We start from the raw sequence: 14,047 nt of genomic DNA, 5'->3' as shown, positions 1-14,047 counted from the left end.
GTCTATACCTCTGGGAGGAGAGTTTTTAGAACCTCAGGATTGCAGTTATCTGTCCCAGGCTGATGAAGGCATCACCTTCCTCTCAGGGAACAGTCAAAGTTGAAAGTGCAGGGTTAAACAAGAGGGAAGCTGATCGGCTTGGTGTAAAGGAGATAGTTGCTTCTAATTTAGAAGAGGTCTTTTCCCAGAAGCTGTATGGGGACTGCCTTATACAGGAATGTATGTTTGATGAGATAGATGTCTTCCCAGGCTGTAAATTTGTGCCCAACAGAAGGGGTGAGAGACAAGAGTCCCAGTTGTCCCAGTGATGGTACTGTAGGCTCCCAGTGGCCCCGCTGAAGACGGGAACCTGGTCTGTCCTAGTCTGAGCTTGTCAGACCAGTGAAAGGGTTATTATCTGATCCAGGTTGAAGCTTTTGAGAGTTCTTGTCTATTTTTTTTTTTTTTTTAGTCCTTATAACATAGCCAAAGAGTGTGGTTGTTTATCAGAATATAGTTAAAAAATCAAGTGCCTTTTTTTAAATCAGGTTTCTGTGTAACAGTAGTTAATGGGCTTTTCGTCCCATCATTTTGATGTCTTTGAGAGGTGCTCGAGTGGGTTGTCTCTAAGCACGACAACCTTTGAAAGGCCTTGGCATCTCATTTGTCAGAGCTGACAGTCTAATTTTCCTCAGTCAAAATGTGGAACTCAAGTAAGAATTGCTGACGGTTATCTTAGGTGGTGTTGTGTGATGCCGTCTGACCAGGATAGGAGTGTTGAGGGGGAGCTGTGTGGCCAGTTGCAGGCACTGGCTAGCTAGATACCTGTTCAGTGGCTGGAAGTAGAGGAGTTGGAAACAGAGAGTGAAGCTATAGGTGTTGGTAGCACCTGGGGCAGCCAGCAAGGGTGCTAAGGTGGAATTCTCAGGAAGAATGGGCTTCTTTATTTTTTTTCCTTTGAGATGCAGGGAGCAGTTTGGTTTTACTTCTAACTCTGTAAAAGCCCTTTTTCTGCAGTCAAGGACTGTGAGTTTTGAGTAACTGATTCGCATCTCTGACTTCCTATGTGTGTGTTCTGTACCCTTGAACAGTGGCACAACAGAAAAAGGGTCAGTGCCCTTCAGAGAGACAGCATTCAGATACCTGCCTGTCCTCACCCCTCCAGGGGACTTAGACGTGACTTAGCTAAAGAGGGTGTGAGGCCTCATGCCATATGTCGATTGCCAGGCAACTACAGGTGAGGGCCCAATCAGCCACGGCAACCAGTGCCTCCCAGTCTTGTGCACAGATAGAGTAGTCCATTGCTTATGCTGTCCCATCCACTCACATCATTCAACCAGCACTCAGAGGTTAAAGCGTTCCAACTCCCTTCCCTCAAGGGCAGTCCTGACTGAGGAGAGGTGATCAGTCTCTCTGCTCAAGCTGAGCAGGACTGGTAGACTTAACTGGGGTACCCCTGGGGGTCTTAGAATAAGGCAGGCAGGCAGACAGACTATGCCCTCCTCCCTTTGGGGTCTGATGTGAGCCACTTGAGGAGGGAGCCAGGAATCCTCCTCCAGATCTCCAAGGGAACTCAACAAATCTCAAGAGTGCGCTTTGTCTTTGGGACCTGGAGAGGTCCTTGCTCTGTCCTTGAGGGCCATAACCAGTGACCAAAGAGGTCAGCACATTTGGTCTTCCCAGCTGATGCCTCAGATGCAATGGCGAGCAGAAACAATACCCAGGATTTGGAGACACATTTATTTACAACGACAGGCACTGATCAAGATTATTCTCGGAATATCAGGCCCTGATCTCTGGTGGTCTAGGGCTTATATGGGATAAGCAGGCAGGAAGTACAGAAGCACTATGGCTTGTCCATTGGAGATTGGTTTATACAATGTGCATCATACTGACCAGCTATGCATCACAGTGACCCCCAAGTTTCTAAGAAGAGCAACTGGAACTGGAATAGGAACTATATTTACTCAGAAGTACACTGGCTGGGGGAGCGTGGTATTCTGTTACATTGTAAAGACCATAAACAATTTAAAATGTGTAGATTTCTATTTTATCTTCAGACTTTGTTAAACTGTACTAAAAACTTTAAAAACTTTTGCTTGAGACTGTCACTCAGCTAGTATCATTTAGCTTTTTATCAAGTTGTTTCTCCTTAAATAAGCATGTCACTTTGAGAACATTTTTAGTTGTACCATGACTCTCATTTTCTTAAACTATGGCTTATATAATTTTTTATGAATGTCTCAGCTCAAACAATATTATTGCTGGCTTATATGAAAAAAGATTTTATTGAATGCTTATGCCAACAAGTAGACATTTTTGTAGTAAATTTAGACATTAAGTTAATGTAGCTAGCAAGATACCATTGTGGAAGTAAATTCAGCAAAAAAATGAAAGACCAGCAGCATTTCAGATGTTTAGTTGTTTGAACTTTTGGAATATTTTTATAAAGACTTTACCTTTTAAGCATCCTTTTGTGTCATTATTTGACTGAATTTATGTCACATTTTCTCCTTTGTGTAGTGAGACTGTACTTCTTAAAAGAATTATCTTACACATACCAAAATCTACTGAACACTATGTGCTGGGAAATATGCTAAACATTTTGTGTGTTTGCTGGCCGATACTGAGATGCCAGCCATAATTAATCTCCTGTCCATTTTTCAAATGGAAATCTGAGAAATAATCTGCTCTTTAAAAATTAGATCTTCAATTTGTTCCATTCTGTTCTACATTTGTGTCACATGTTTTAAGTACTTTTCCATTTAAATATTGTAACTTACTCTGAAGGTACAACAATCCACAGACACTGTATGTAATTATTTTTTCCTGTTTGTGATTTGTTTTTTCTTTTTGTCTTTTTTTTGTGAATGTGAGATGCTTCTTTATACAATGAGTAAAAATAACTTGCTTTATTCAGTGTGCTTCTACATTGTTTCTTGTTTGGAGAAAAGATTTTTTAGTAAAATGTTGCAGGATCATTTCTTCTGGTTTTGTTCTGCAACAATACTGTCAGCTAACCATATTGGTTATAGAGCACTTGAAATATGCCTAGCCAAACAGATAAATCTAAAGTATACATCAAAATTTGAAGATTTAGTAATATTTTTAAACTTCAAAATATTCGGTAATGTTTACCTTGAATACATATTGAAATGGTGTTTGAGATATATTGGTCAAGTATATTATTAAAATTAATTATACCACTTTCTTTTTTTGACTATTACAAATTCTGAAATTACATTTGTGGCCCATTTCTTTGGATATCACTGATCTACAGTGTCATTGTTGTAGTTCTGAGTATATACACATTTGTGTGTGTGTATGTGTGTGTTATTTGAGTACCATCTAGTATTACACATTTTATTCTAAAATGGTAAAAGAACTCAAATGTTTCCCATATATTTTAAGTTTGCCTTTTTAAAAATTAAAATACTACTGCTAGCAGAAGTATTCTTTAGTCTTCAGTTTGATCTGTACTATCTTGCTAATTGTTTTATTTGATTTCTTAAATTTTATTTTTAAAGTTTTGACTTTATTTTTAAAGGGAGTCACTCAAGGTGATTATACACCCATGGAAGATAGTGAAGAAACTTCTCAGTCTCTACAGATAGATCTTGGGCCACTTCAGCCAGATCAGCAAACCACAACTTCATCCCAGGATGGTCAGGGCAAAGGAGATGATGTCATTGTGATTGACAGTGATGATGAAGAGGATGATGATGATGAAAATGATGGAGAACATGAGGTGAATTTAGTATTTTTCATCTAGGGAATGAAGTCCTAGCACCTACTATTTATCCATTAGTAAATTCTCATTCCCAGTTTTATAGATTTTTATCATGATTAGATCAGAAATTTAATAAAAATGAACATAAAGTCAGTGATAGAAAATACTGGTAGGTTTAAAAAATTTTTTTAGTAGTTGAGCCAAAGTTTGTTCTTAATCTTAACTCTTACTGATAAGTGACTGAATTTAATTATAGACACCAATTTCTGGGCTTTCTGAGTTAAAAAAAGAAGCAGATTTACTCTTTTCTTCTTAGAGCACTGTATTTCATTCCACAAATAATTAAGTGTTACCATTATTGAAATGTATTTTCAGTGGAATTTGGTATTTTAGGATTTAGTGCAATACTGATATTCTCATTTTTATTTTTTCATTAGTAAAGCAGCATATTTTAAAAAGTCTTGATATGGTATAATTTTATTATTAATAAAAATAATCTTATTATTCTATCTACTTAAGTTTAGATAGAATTAAAATGAATGTTACAGGTTGGAGGTGTGTAGCTCAGTGGTAGAGCACTTGCCGAACATTCAGGAGGCCCTGGGTTCAGTCCCCAGTGCTTCAAAAAAATAAAGTGAACAACATGAAACTGTGCCTTAGAAGCTCTAAATGATCTCATACAGACAGTAGAAATCAGAACTGATCGTTAGTATACTGAGTCCAGCATTCATTACAGCTGTGCTTTTTGGAACCAGTGAACTAATCCAGTACAACTCAGGATAACTTCTGTGTTTGGATCATTGATGGGGTCCCTTAATTTGTTTCTTACGTGTGGTGTCAAGATACGCAAGCGCATGGGCCATGTCATATGTCTTTGTTTATGCTTATGGATTTCTGTCTAGGATTATGAAGAAGATGAAGATGACGATGATGATGATGAAGATGACACAGGGATGGGAGATGAAGGTGAAGACAGTAACGAAGGAACTGGTAGTGCGGATGGCAATGATGGATATGAAGCTGATGATGCTGAGGTACTTAGTTCAGGATGTGGGCCATTTTAAGAACTTGCAGAGAAAATTTATGTTCCCACAATATAGAAGGACCTCTTACTGTCAGGACAACAAAACCTTTTATTTCTGTAAGGTTTTTTTTTTTTTTTTCTGTAGTTTAGTATTTCTGTAAAGGTTTTTTTTTTTGTTTACTGTAGTTTAGTATTTCTGTAAAGGTTTTTTTTTTTGTTTACTGTAGTTTTGTTTACTGTAGTTTATTTTTTTAAAGATATTTAATTTATTTGTGTCTTATGTCTTCACCTCTGGTTCTAGGGTGGCGATGGGACTGACCCTGGTACCGAAACAGAAGAAAGTATGGGTGGAGGTGAAAGTAACCAGAGAGCTGCTGATTCTCAAAATAGTGGTGAGGTTTTTATTGGTCCTTTTAAATTAAGTATTTCTGGCAATATTCTCTAAAGTAAAATTGTGCTTTATTACTTATGTAGTAAAATTTAGTATATTGGGAATTAAGAATTCCTACTTTGCCACTCTTATACTTTTATAAAGTCTGCTATATAACGATTACATGCCATCATGATACTGTTCCTTATACCTCATCAGACTGCTGTAAAGTGCAGACATTTTGAAATACGTAATATGTTGCTGCTGCTGGTCTTCCTAACTGGAAAAGCTAAATCAGGGACTTGTAACAGCAGTTCACAACCAGAAGAGGTCAGTCTAATCAAACTGTGCTTTAAGAGTTGTGTATATTGGAAGTTTGCATTGTTGTCTTCCAAACAACCAATGGAAAAAAGATTTTTTAATAATATAGCATAGCTTTTGGTAAATCTAATCTTTGAAAGGATGAGACCTGGAGATCCACTGGAAACTTGTAGGCATTAAGGGATTATGGAAATTGTAGAATAATTTAATTTTAGTAACATTTTAGAAGAATTAGCAATCATTTGGTATAATATTCCTGATTTTATAGGTAAGAATACTGAGCCCAAACAATTAATAATATAGTAATAAATACAGTAAACTAGTTTACTAATGTAATAAAACCTTATATATCTAGACTTCATAGGAAAGTGTTGTAGATGAGCTTCTCTATAGATTTGGATATTTTAAAAAGGCAAAAAGCATGTGCTTATTTCAATTAATGTAAAGTAAGGGCAAACTGTTTTCAACTTTTAGGTTTTTTTTTTAAAGAGAGAAATAAACCAGTGAATATTAAGATATAATAAACAATAGTGTTCTTCATAAGCATTTTATAGATTAGGCATTTTCAGTTTATCATATAAGGGGGGTATAGAAAGAAATCTTTTTGCCTTTTTAGTATACTATCACAAAATAGTATCAAAAATTTGTTAAGTCTTCTGGGAGTAGATATTCATAGCTGTTTTCCCTGATACAAGACACATAATAGATATTCCTGATCAAATATTTTTGCAAGACTTTTTTCCTTCCTTTTTGTTTTGTTTTAGTTTGTTTTTGGTAGTCAAGTAAAAATAGGCATAATAGTCTGGGTAAAATTAAAGTGTTAGATGGCTTTGATACATTGCCAAAGTTACTCAGTGTTTTCCTGAGCGCTTCTACTTGTCTTGATACTGCAATAAACTAACAAATTAAGGCAGTAGTGAGGAATCAGAATCACAGAGAAGTACCTTACCCAAGGTTACGAAGATTCCAAATGCTAGAGGAATAATTTACTCTAGATACTAGTTTTACAAGCTGCTAAGTTTACTGGTGTCTTGTTTTTCTTTTCATATTGGAAGACTTAAAGCCAAAATTTATTAAATGTACTCTTTATGATGTGTTGGGCTAAGTACTTTGTGCATTATATTTGACATCTGATGGAAAACCTTACTTGTACATTAAATTTGCTGTATTAACCAATGAAAAACTAGACTCAAAGAAGTTAAGGACTTCCATACATTTTTTTTTTTAACCACACTTTATCATTTTATTTGTGGAAATATTAGTGAGGGGAATGGTCCTAGTGGTAAGACTTGCACTTCTAGGGATTGTTTTTGTCCAGGTTATTTTGTGAAATTTAATAGGTCGCAGTAATTCCCTTTTCCTGTAGGTGAAGGAAATACAGGTGCTGCAGAGTCATCGTTTTCCCAGGAGCTTTCTAGAGAACAGCAGCCCTCATCGGCATCCGAACGGCAGACCCCTCGAGCGCCTCAGTCCCCCAGACGTCCGCCACACCCGCTGCCCCCGCGCCTGACCATTCATGCTCCACCTCAAGAGTTGGGGCCACCAGTTCAGGTATTAAAAGAATGGGTTACTCCAAAAACTGAACTTTAAAAAATCTTTGACTTTTCTCCCTTTTTAATAAGACTTTTTTTTTTTTAAGAAATTAAATAAACTTTCAGTGTTCTGGCACATTTGTATAAGATTTTTTTAAACAAATACCTGATCCTTCATCCTTGAAATACAATAATAGTTTACTTTTATTTTCATAAGTGGATTGAGATTCAGAAAGGCAAGTCTTGATAAAAGTTATATATAAATTGCAGTGATTACAGTTAAAGCAAACAAAATCTGGTTTTCTACAGGTTTAGAATTTTCTCAAATTTTAATTAATTTAGTAGCTTACTACCATTAATTTTTAGACGTTTCTTTAAGGTCACTTTTTTTTCTTTTTTAAAGAAGAATTTGTGTTCTACATAACATTTTTTTTCTGATTTATAATCATGTTTCTGCTTTTAAAATTAATGAAGGTGTGCATGACCCTTTACATTTAAGATGTAGGCATGGTAACTCTTAGAAGCTTGTGTAGAACACAGTAGGAAAAGTACAAAGATTGTATTAATCTAGCTTGAATTTTTACCATTTTGTAATGTGTTGAAGACTGTCATTGATTCTGCTAAAATACCACTGATGAAGGTAACTGCATTGTGTGAAAGTAAAAAATTTTAAAGGTTCATGTGTAGATGCTACAGAATACATTCAGAATTATCGTTTTAAAATTATATTAACTTGGAAGCAATTTTTAAGTCAGTATTGTTGTTTGAATTCCAAAGAAATAATTTAGCTTTAAGATCCAAATGCATACTCGCTAACATTTTCAGTTTAGGAGATATAAACATTTTCAGTTTAGGAGATATAAACTAAACTCATTTCCTATAAATAAAATCATAGTTTAGATTTCATTTAAATATTGGTTAATATTATATCTCTTGGTTAATAAAAAAACTGTATTTATGTAAGTAAAAGTGTTGCAGCAGTGCTGGGCCGCATCCCAGCCCTTTTAATTTTCGTCTTAGTTTGAGATGTGGGCTCACTAAGTTGCCCCGAGTGGCTGTGAACTTGAGATCTTCCTGTCCAGCTGCACAAGTGCCTGGCTCTACAAACATGTGCTACCATGCCAGGCTGTTGGTGATTGCCATAGTACAAGAATAGTGGCAGTTTTTCTTGAGAAAATATCTTGATTACATATTTGCTAACAATATAGTTACTTTAATGCAAGTACAAGAGTAGTGGCAGTTTTTCTTGAGAAAATATCTTGATTACATATTTGCTAACAATATAGTTACTTTAATGCAAGTACAAGAGTAGTGGCAGTTTTTCTTGAGAAAATACCTTGATTACATATTTACTAACAATATAGTTATTTTAATGCCAACACAAGCTGTATCTGTTACTGTTTGGTATTTATTATATTGCCTAGTTTCTTCAAATAAATGTTACTCTTTTTTTTATATCAGAGAATTCAGATGACCCGAAGGCAGTCTGTAGGACGTGGGCTTCAGTTGACTCCAGGAATAGGTGGCATGGTAAGTACTTACTTACCATGTACAGATACTTCACTTGTTCAGCAAATATGTATAATCCACAGCCATTCTGTTGTGACTGTTAAGTCGTTTTTTCTGTCTTTGTTTCAGCAGCAGCATTTTTTTGATGATGAAGACAGAACAGTTCCAAGTACCCCAACTCTTGTGGTGCCACATCGTACTGATGGCTTTGCTGAAGCTATTCAGTAAGTTAATGAAAAAGAAACGTCTTCACTGATCAAACTCCTGTGTCTCTACTAACTTGTTTTGATTTATTTTTAAGACCTTCTCATCTTTATACGAATCACTTGAAGTAAAAGAGCTGAGAAGGTAGTGTTCTCATTAGAATGAGAGAATTACATATAGGTGAATGAAATGTGGTTTCTTCTAGAATTTTCTTCTAGAATTTTAAATTTAAAGAAAACACGATTAGAAACATGGTCTCTCCACTCAGACTACTTGTGTTTGAAGCTTTACTGTTTCCTAGCAATAGCAAATGTCTTAGGTTCTCTTCATGGGCAGTCTCATTTTTAAAAATGGGAATAATACAATACTTCCTACTTCACAAGTTGTGGGAATTACATGAATTGGTTTACATTTGCATTTTAAAATATCTGACAGTAAATGCTATATTAGTATTGGTGGAGATACTGTTAATTACAGCTATAATGGATAGCATTATTGTGAAACTAAGCGTATACACAACTAACAGTAAAGTAGACAATCTAAAACGATTGACTCATAAGCAGTAGGCTTTAATACAAGTGAAGAAGTAATCCAGTTTTAGGGAAAAAAATCTGAAAAGATTTAATAAAGAATTATATTGGATTGAATCTTACTTGCTAACATTTATTTAGCATTTCCAGTCATTGATTTAATTAATCCTGATCACTTTAAAACAATAAATTCAGCTTTGCCTTTTGAAATTTCAAATATTAAGGTATAACTATACCTGGTGGTTAGTCTGTTCTGTTACTATATGAAATATGTAGGAGGAGGCAATTTATAAAGAAAATACGTCTATTTAGCGTACAGCTCCGGACGTTCAAGGGCAGGGCACTTCCCCAGCTCAGCTTTGGTGAGGATCTTACAGCAGTTGGCGTCAGAGTGGTGGGAGCCCTTGTGGCCATGAGAGATCATAGCCCTTTATGGAAAGCCAGAATGGCTAGCAGCAGTGTGGCCAGGCCTGTTCTTTTATGCCAACCTGCTTGTGAAAACAAATCAGGGGTCACGTGAGAACCTCTTTAACCTCTAGGGTAGCACCCCCAGAGATCTCCTTCCAACTAGGCTCCACCGCCTCCACCTCCACCGCCTCCAACTTCCTTATACTAAGGACTGCATTTTCAACACATAAACCTTTTGTGAAGAAACTTGGAATTTTACTTTTTAGCTAGTAGAAAGATATTCAAGATAAGAAATTTGAGGCATGCCTCAGAACAGTTTAGTGTTCTTTTGTAAGAAGAGCAGATTAATTAAAATAAGTTTAAAAATCTAACGGAGGACTTTAAATTAAAGCAAATAATATTGAAACCAAAAAAAGATTTGTGTATTACAGAACTACAGTCCATAAACATCAATAGCTGACTAGCTAAAGAGATAGGATAAGAAGTTGGTAAAGGAAGACATAATTTTGAGTTTTAAACCCTGGATTACGGGCAGAAAGATAAATGATAGTGTTATTAGAATAAGAGGAAAAGCAAATTTCTGGCTCTAATACTGGAGTTAGTCTAAGCCTTGGGAATCAGCTTGTGAACTCTTCCTAGTCTAGACTGGCTACTTGATATTTTTCTATACTAAATAGCGAAAGCAGAGATGAATTTTTGTCTCATGACCTCATTTTAACTTTCTGAATATTTTCTGTTGAATGTGTGTTGCCTTCAGTGTATCTATGTGGAGGTATCTAAAGGATTCAGAAGTGTTCATAGTTGGGGGAGCTAAAAGTTAAATGACAGGTTATCCTTGTCATTACTAAATTTATTGATAATTGATACTGTTAAAATATGTTTTTATAAGTAAGAAACCCTTTATCAGCATTATTTTTAGTCTGTTTCCTTCCTAGCTTGCTGATGCTCATTCTTCTTTCCTCCTATATTTTTTTAACTGTAATGATTTAAAGAGGTAACTTTAATTTTCAGCTGCAATTAGTTTTTATCTGTTTAGTTCCCCACAGGTTGCCGGTGTTCCTAGATTCCGATTTGGGCCACCTGAAGATATGCCACAAACAAGTTCCAGTCACTCTGATCTTGGCCAGCTTGCTTCTCAAGGAGGTAAATAGCTAAATAGACCCTGAGACTTCCTGAATTTGTATGCATTCACTAATAAGACATTGTGGGGCTGGGGATACAGCTCAGTGGCATAAGCACCTGTCTGGCAAGCACAAGGTTGTGAGTTCAATCCCCAGTACTGAAAAAAAAATAAGACATTGCGATGTGATCTTTTTAAAAATAAAGCAAGTTATAGACATTTTAGAAATGAGTTGATCTCTAAAACCTCAGGCTAATTTACACAGAAAGTTACATGCTTTTACTACATATTAAACATTGCCTCCCTTATAAATACTATACAGGAGGCAGTGTTTATAATACAAAGTTCCCAGTTTCTTTTAGCATAAGACTGACTTTTATATTTGTGTCCTTTAACAAGTATTCAGGAATAAATGTTGAACCAATAAAATACAGGGATGCTAGCAGCCATTTTAAAGTTATCTGGAGGATTGCAGCATATTTTCTGTTTATGTTATGACATGTACATCATTCCTAAATGTATGAGTAGATTTTTTCCATCAATACTACTTTAAGAAATAAAAGTTTAAAAAATGTGAAGTAAAATGACCCAAAATTGTGTAGTAAAAGCCGTCAGTTACCTACATGTGATCTGTGCTATTTGTGGAGTTAATTATTCTTTATTTCACAGTGGGAGTCCATACAACCCACTATATTTCTGGTAAGCTATCTGGCATTTTGTAAGTGAATATGGAATATACTACATACGTGTAAAATAAGCCCAAACAAAGGATTAAACTGCAGTCCTTATAAAATTCTAAAATGTAACCTAATCCCTGGCATTTTAGGATGTTAGCTCTAACTCAGCGCTACTCTCCTGTATGAAACTGTGAGTTCACTTCATCTGATTTGTTTTTTGTATTTGTTTTTGTTTTTTTGAGACAGAGTCTCCTTATGAAGTTGACACTGGCTTTGAATTTACTTTGTAGCCCAGGCTGGCTTCGAACTCACAATGATCCTCCTGCCTCAGTTTCCTGAATGCTAGCATTATAGGTGTACACCACACATGGCTAAATTTGAATTTTTATTTGGCTTTGTATGGTAGGATAGTTTTCTACACTGTCACATGTAGGCTTCAGTTGACATGCTTATAACCTTAGTGGAAGTTTTATTAGCAAAATGATAATAAATACCTTACAGTTTTCATGAAGAATAGATTCTAACATAGTACTTTTTCATAGTTGGATAGTCCATAGATAATAGCTTGTTTGAAACTGTTAAAATGAAACTAGTAAGACCATTCTAACTGATTGTTTAAGGATATTTTTAAGGGATGTGTTTAAATTGTACTTAAAATTGTGAAAGCTCAGTTGTTGGTGAAATAATTATATTGTGGGCTTCACCAAAGTTGTGCATCTCTGCTAATTACTTTTTTCTTTCACATACTTGGCTAAATTGCAGTTTTAGGTTTTTAGGCATTCATTAACACTCCAAATTGTTTTTAGGGTTAGGAATGTATGAAACACCCCTCTTCCTAGCTCATGAAGAAGAGTCTGGTGGCCGAAGTGTTCCTACTACTCCTCTACAAGTAGCAGCTCCAGGTAGGTTTTAAAGACAGGTAAATTTTGTGTTTTATTATTTACATGGAAACCTGTGAAATATATTCTAACAATTTAATATACCACAAGTTAAGGCTTTAATTTCTTTTTAAAGTGACTGTATTTACGGAGAGTACCACCTCTGATACATCAGAGCATGCTTCTCAGTCTGTTCCAATGGTGACAACGTCCACTGGCACTTTGTCCACAACAAATGAAACGGCAGCAGGTGATGACGGAGATGAAGTATTTGTTGAGGCAGAATCTGAAGGGTAAAAGTTTATTTCACAGTTTTTTCTTCCTACACAGTCACTGTATTTTTACATTTGTTTTCTTTCAACCAGGAATCAGTGACACCCTACCAAAATAATAAGGCAGAACATGTATTTTAAAAGGCTGTTTTGCATATAGTAATGCATTTTAGGAATTGAAGACTTATAAAAGATTATTTTAAGAACCATTGTTTCTCTGAAAATTACATAATATATTCTAGAATAAAACATTTCTTTAAAACTACTGGTGCCCTTCCATTAACATAGCTGCTTCAACTTCTCCCAAAGAAAGAAGTCTTCCTGTGAAAATGAGGAATATCAGGAAATGACTCTTTTTCCATTTAGTAGTGGGCTTTCAAGTAATCATCACTTTATTTCTGAGCATTTAGATTTTGTTTCTGAAATAATTCATAAAAATTTGAGATTTTGTAGTAGTTTTCAAGGCATGACTCCATTTTTTAACATATCACTTATAAAGAAAATTTAATAAAAGAAGTATCTCATGACAAATATATCTAAATCCAGAGGAAGTAGAGTAATTTAATGGAAAGAAGAATTGGACAGTGGTCTTGAAGTTAGCTTTCAAACTGGAGCCTAATGTTTTTATAAAGTGAAAAGTTTGAACTACTAACACATAGCTAGAAATAGAACCCAGATTTCGTAGGTTAAAGCTCAAGGACTTTATTTAGCAACGTTTTTCTTTTTTTTGTTTTGTTTTGGTTTTTCTCCGGTACCGGGAGCTGAACTCACGACCTTGTGCTTGCCAGGCAGGCACTTTGCCACTGAGCTAAATCCCCAGCCCCTTAGCAATGTTTTATATAGGTCATCTGTAGTCCATGAGGTAGAAAGCAGGGCTGTAGTTACTCTCTCACATAGTACTACTTGATTCGGGGAAGAATACTTCTTGCCATTACTTCCATACCATGTAGTCAGGTCACTTTATGTATGTCATTTCTAACCCAGGTAATAACCCTGCAAAGTACTCTTTATGAATAGTAAAACCAAGTTATTTTTACAAGGAAAACCAAAGACTCGACATCTTAAAATACAGTAACTTGCTTAGGCTACCAGCTCAGACTAAAATTGAAACCCTTACTTCAGCCCCATATAATTTACATTTCACCAACACTTCTCAACTTCAGTACACAGGCCTCAGAAACATCTCTGAGGTAAATTGTGACTTATAACTAGGTTAGTGCCTGCAGATGTTAACAAACAAATTGGAGCATATTCAAGTTATTCTTGTACTGTCTCCCTCAATTGCTTCCTAAATGGGAGAAAAGTGGGACTGCAGCCACTGATCCAGGAATTTCTCATACCTTTAGCCTGTCTTACCCAGGCTAGAGCCCATGGTGAGTTACTGGTGTAGTGGTAATAGTTGTGGCTAGTGTGAATTATTTTGGTACTTTGCTTTCCTAAAATTACTTCGGGATTTACCAAAATCTAGGTACTATTTCCTGTGAATGTCTAGG

At 35.5% G+C, this 14,047-nt stretch overlaps 1 protein-coding gene across 2 annotated transcripts in view; it reads left to right on the top strand.

Annotated features, from left to right (window-relative positions):
• The window catches only part of Tpr (translocated promoter region, nuclear basket protein), a 63,465-nt gene that overhangs the window by 44,978 nt on the left and 4,440 nt on the right, over positions 1-14,047 (top strand). The window contains exons 40-48 of one of the 2 annotated variants that reach the window (XM_005375083.2): positions 3,527-3,727; positions 4,612-4,743; positions 5,035-5,125; positions 6,791-6,975; positions 8,418-8,486; positions 8,595-8,689; positions 10,644-10,750; positions 12,211-12,306; positions 12,419-12,575. In XM_005375083.2, the coding sequence (XP_005375140.1) occupies positions 3,527-3,727; positions 4,612-4,743; positions 5,035-5,125; positions 6,791-6,975; positions 8,418-8,486; positions 8,595-8,689; positions 10,644-10,750; positions 12,211-12,306; positions 12,419-12,575 (1,133 nt within the window). The remainder of the gene's footprint in view (positions 1-3,526; positions 3,728-4,611; positions 4,744-5,034; positions 5,126-6,790; positions 6,976-8,417; positions 8,487-8,594; positions 8,690-10,643; positions 10,751-12,210; positions 12,307-12,418; positions 12,576-14,047) is intronic. The other variant, XM_005375082.2, reaches the window with a different exon arrangement.

The sequence above is a fragment of the Chinchilla lanigera genome, unplaced genomic scaffold (genome assembly GCF_000276665.1).
Source record: "Chinchilla lanigera isolate Chin_1 unplaced genomic scaffold, ChiLan1.0 scaffold00005, whole genome shotgun sequence".
NCBI lineage: Eukaryota > Metazoa > Chordata > Mammalia > Rodentia > Chinchillidae > Chinchilla > Chinchilla lanigera.
The sequence above is the reverse complement of the archived record's forward strand: the minus strand, read 5'-3'. Positions and strand labels throughout refer to the sequence as shown.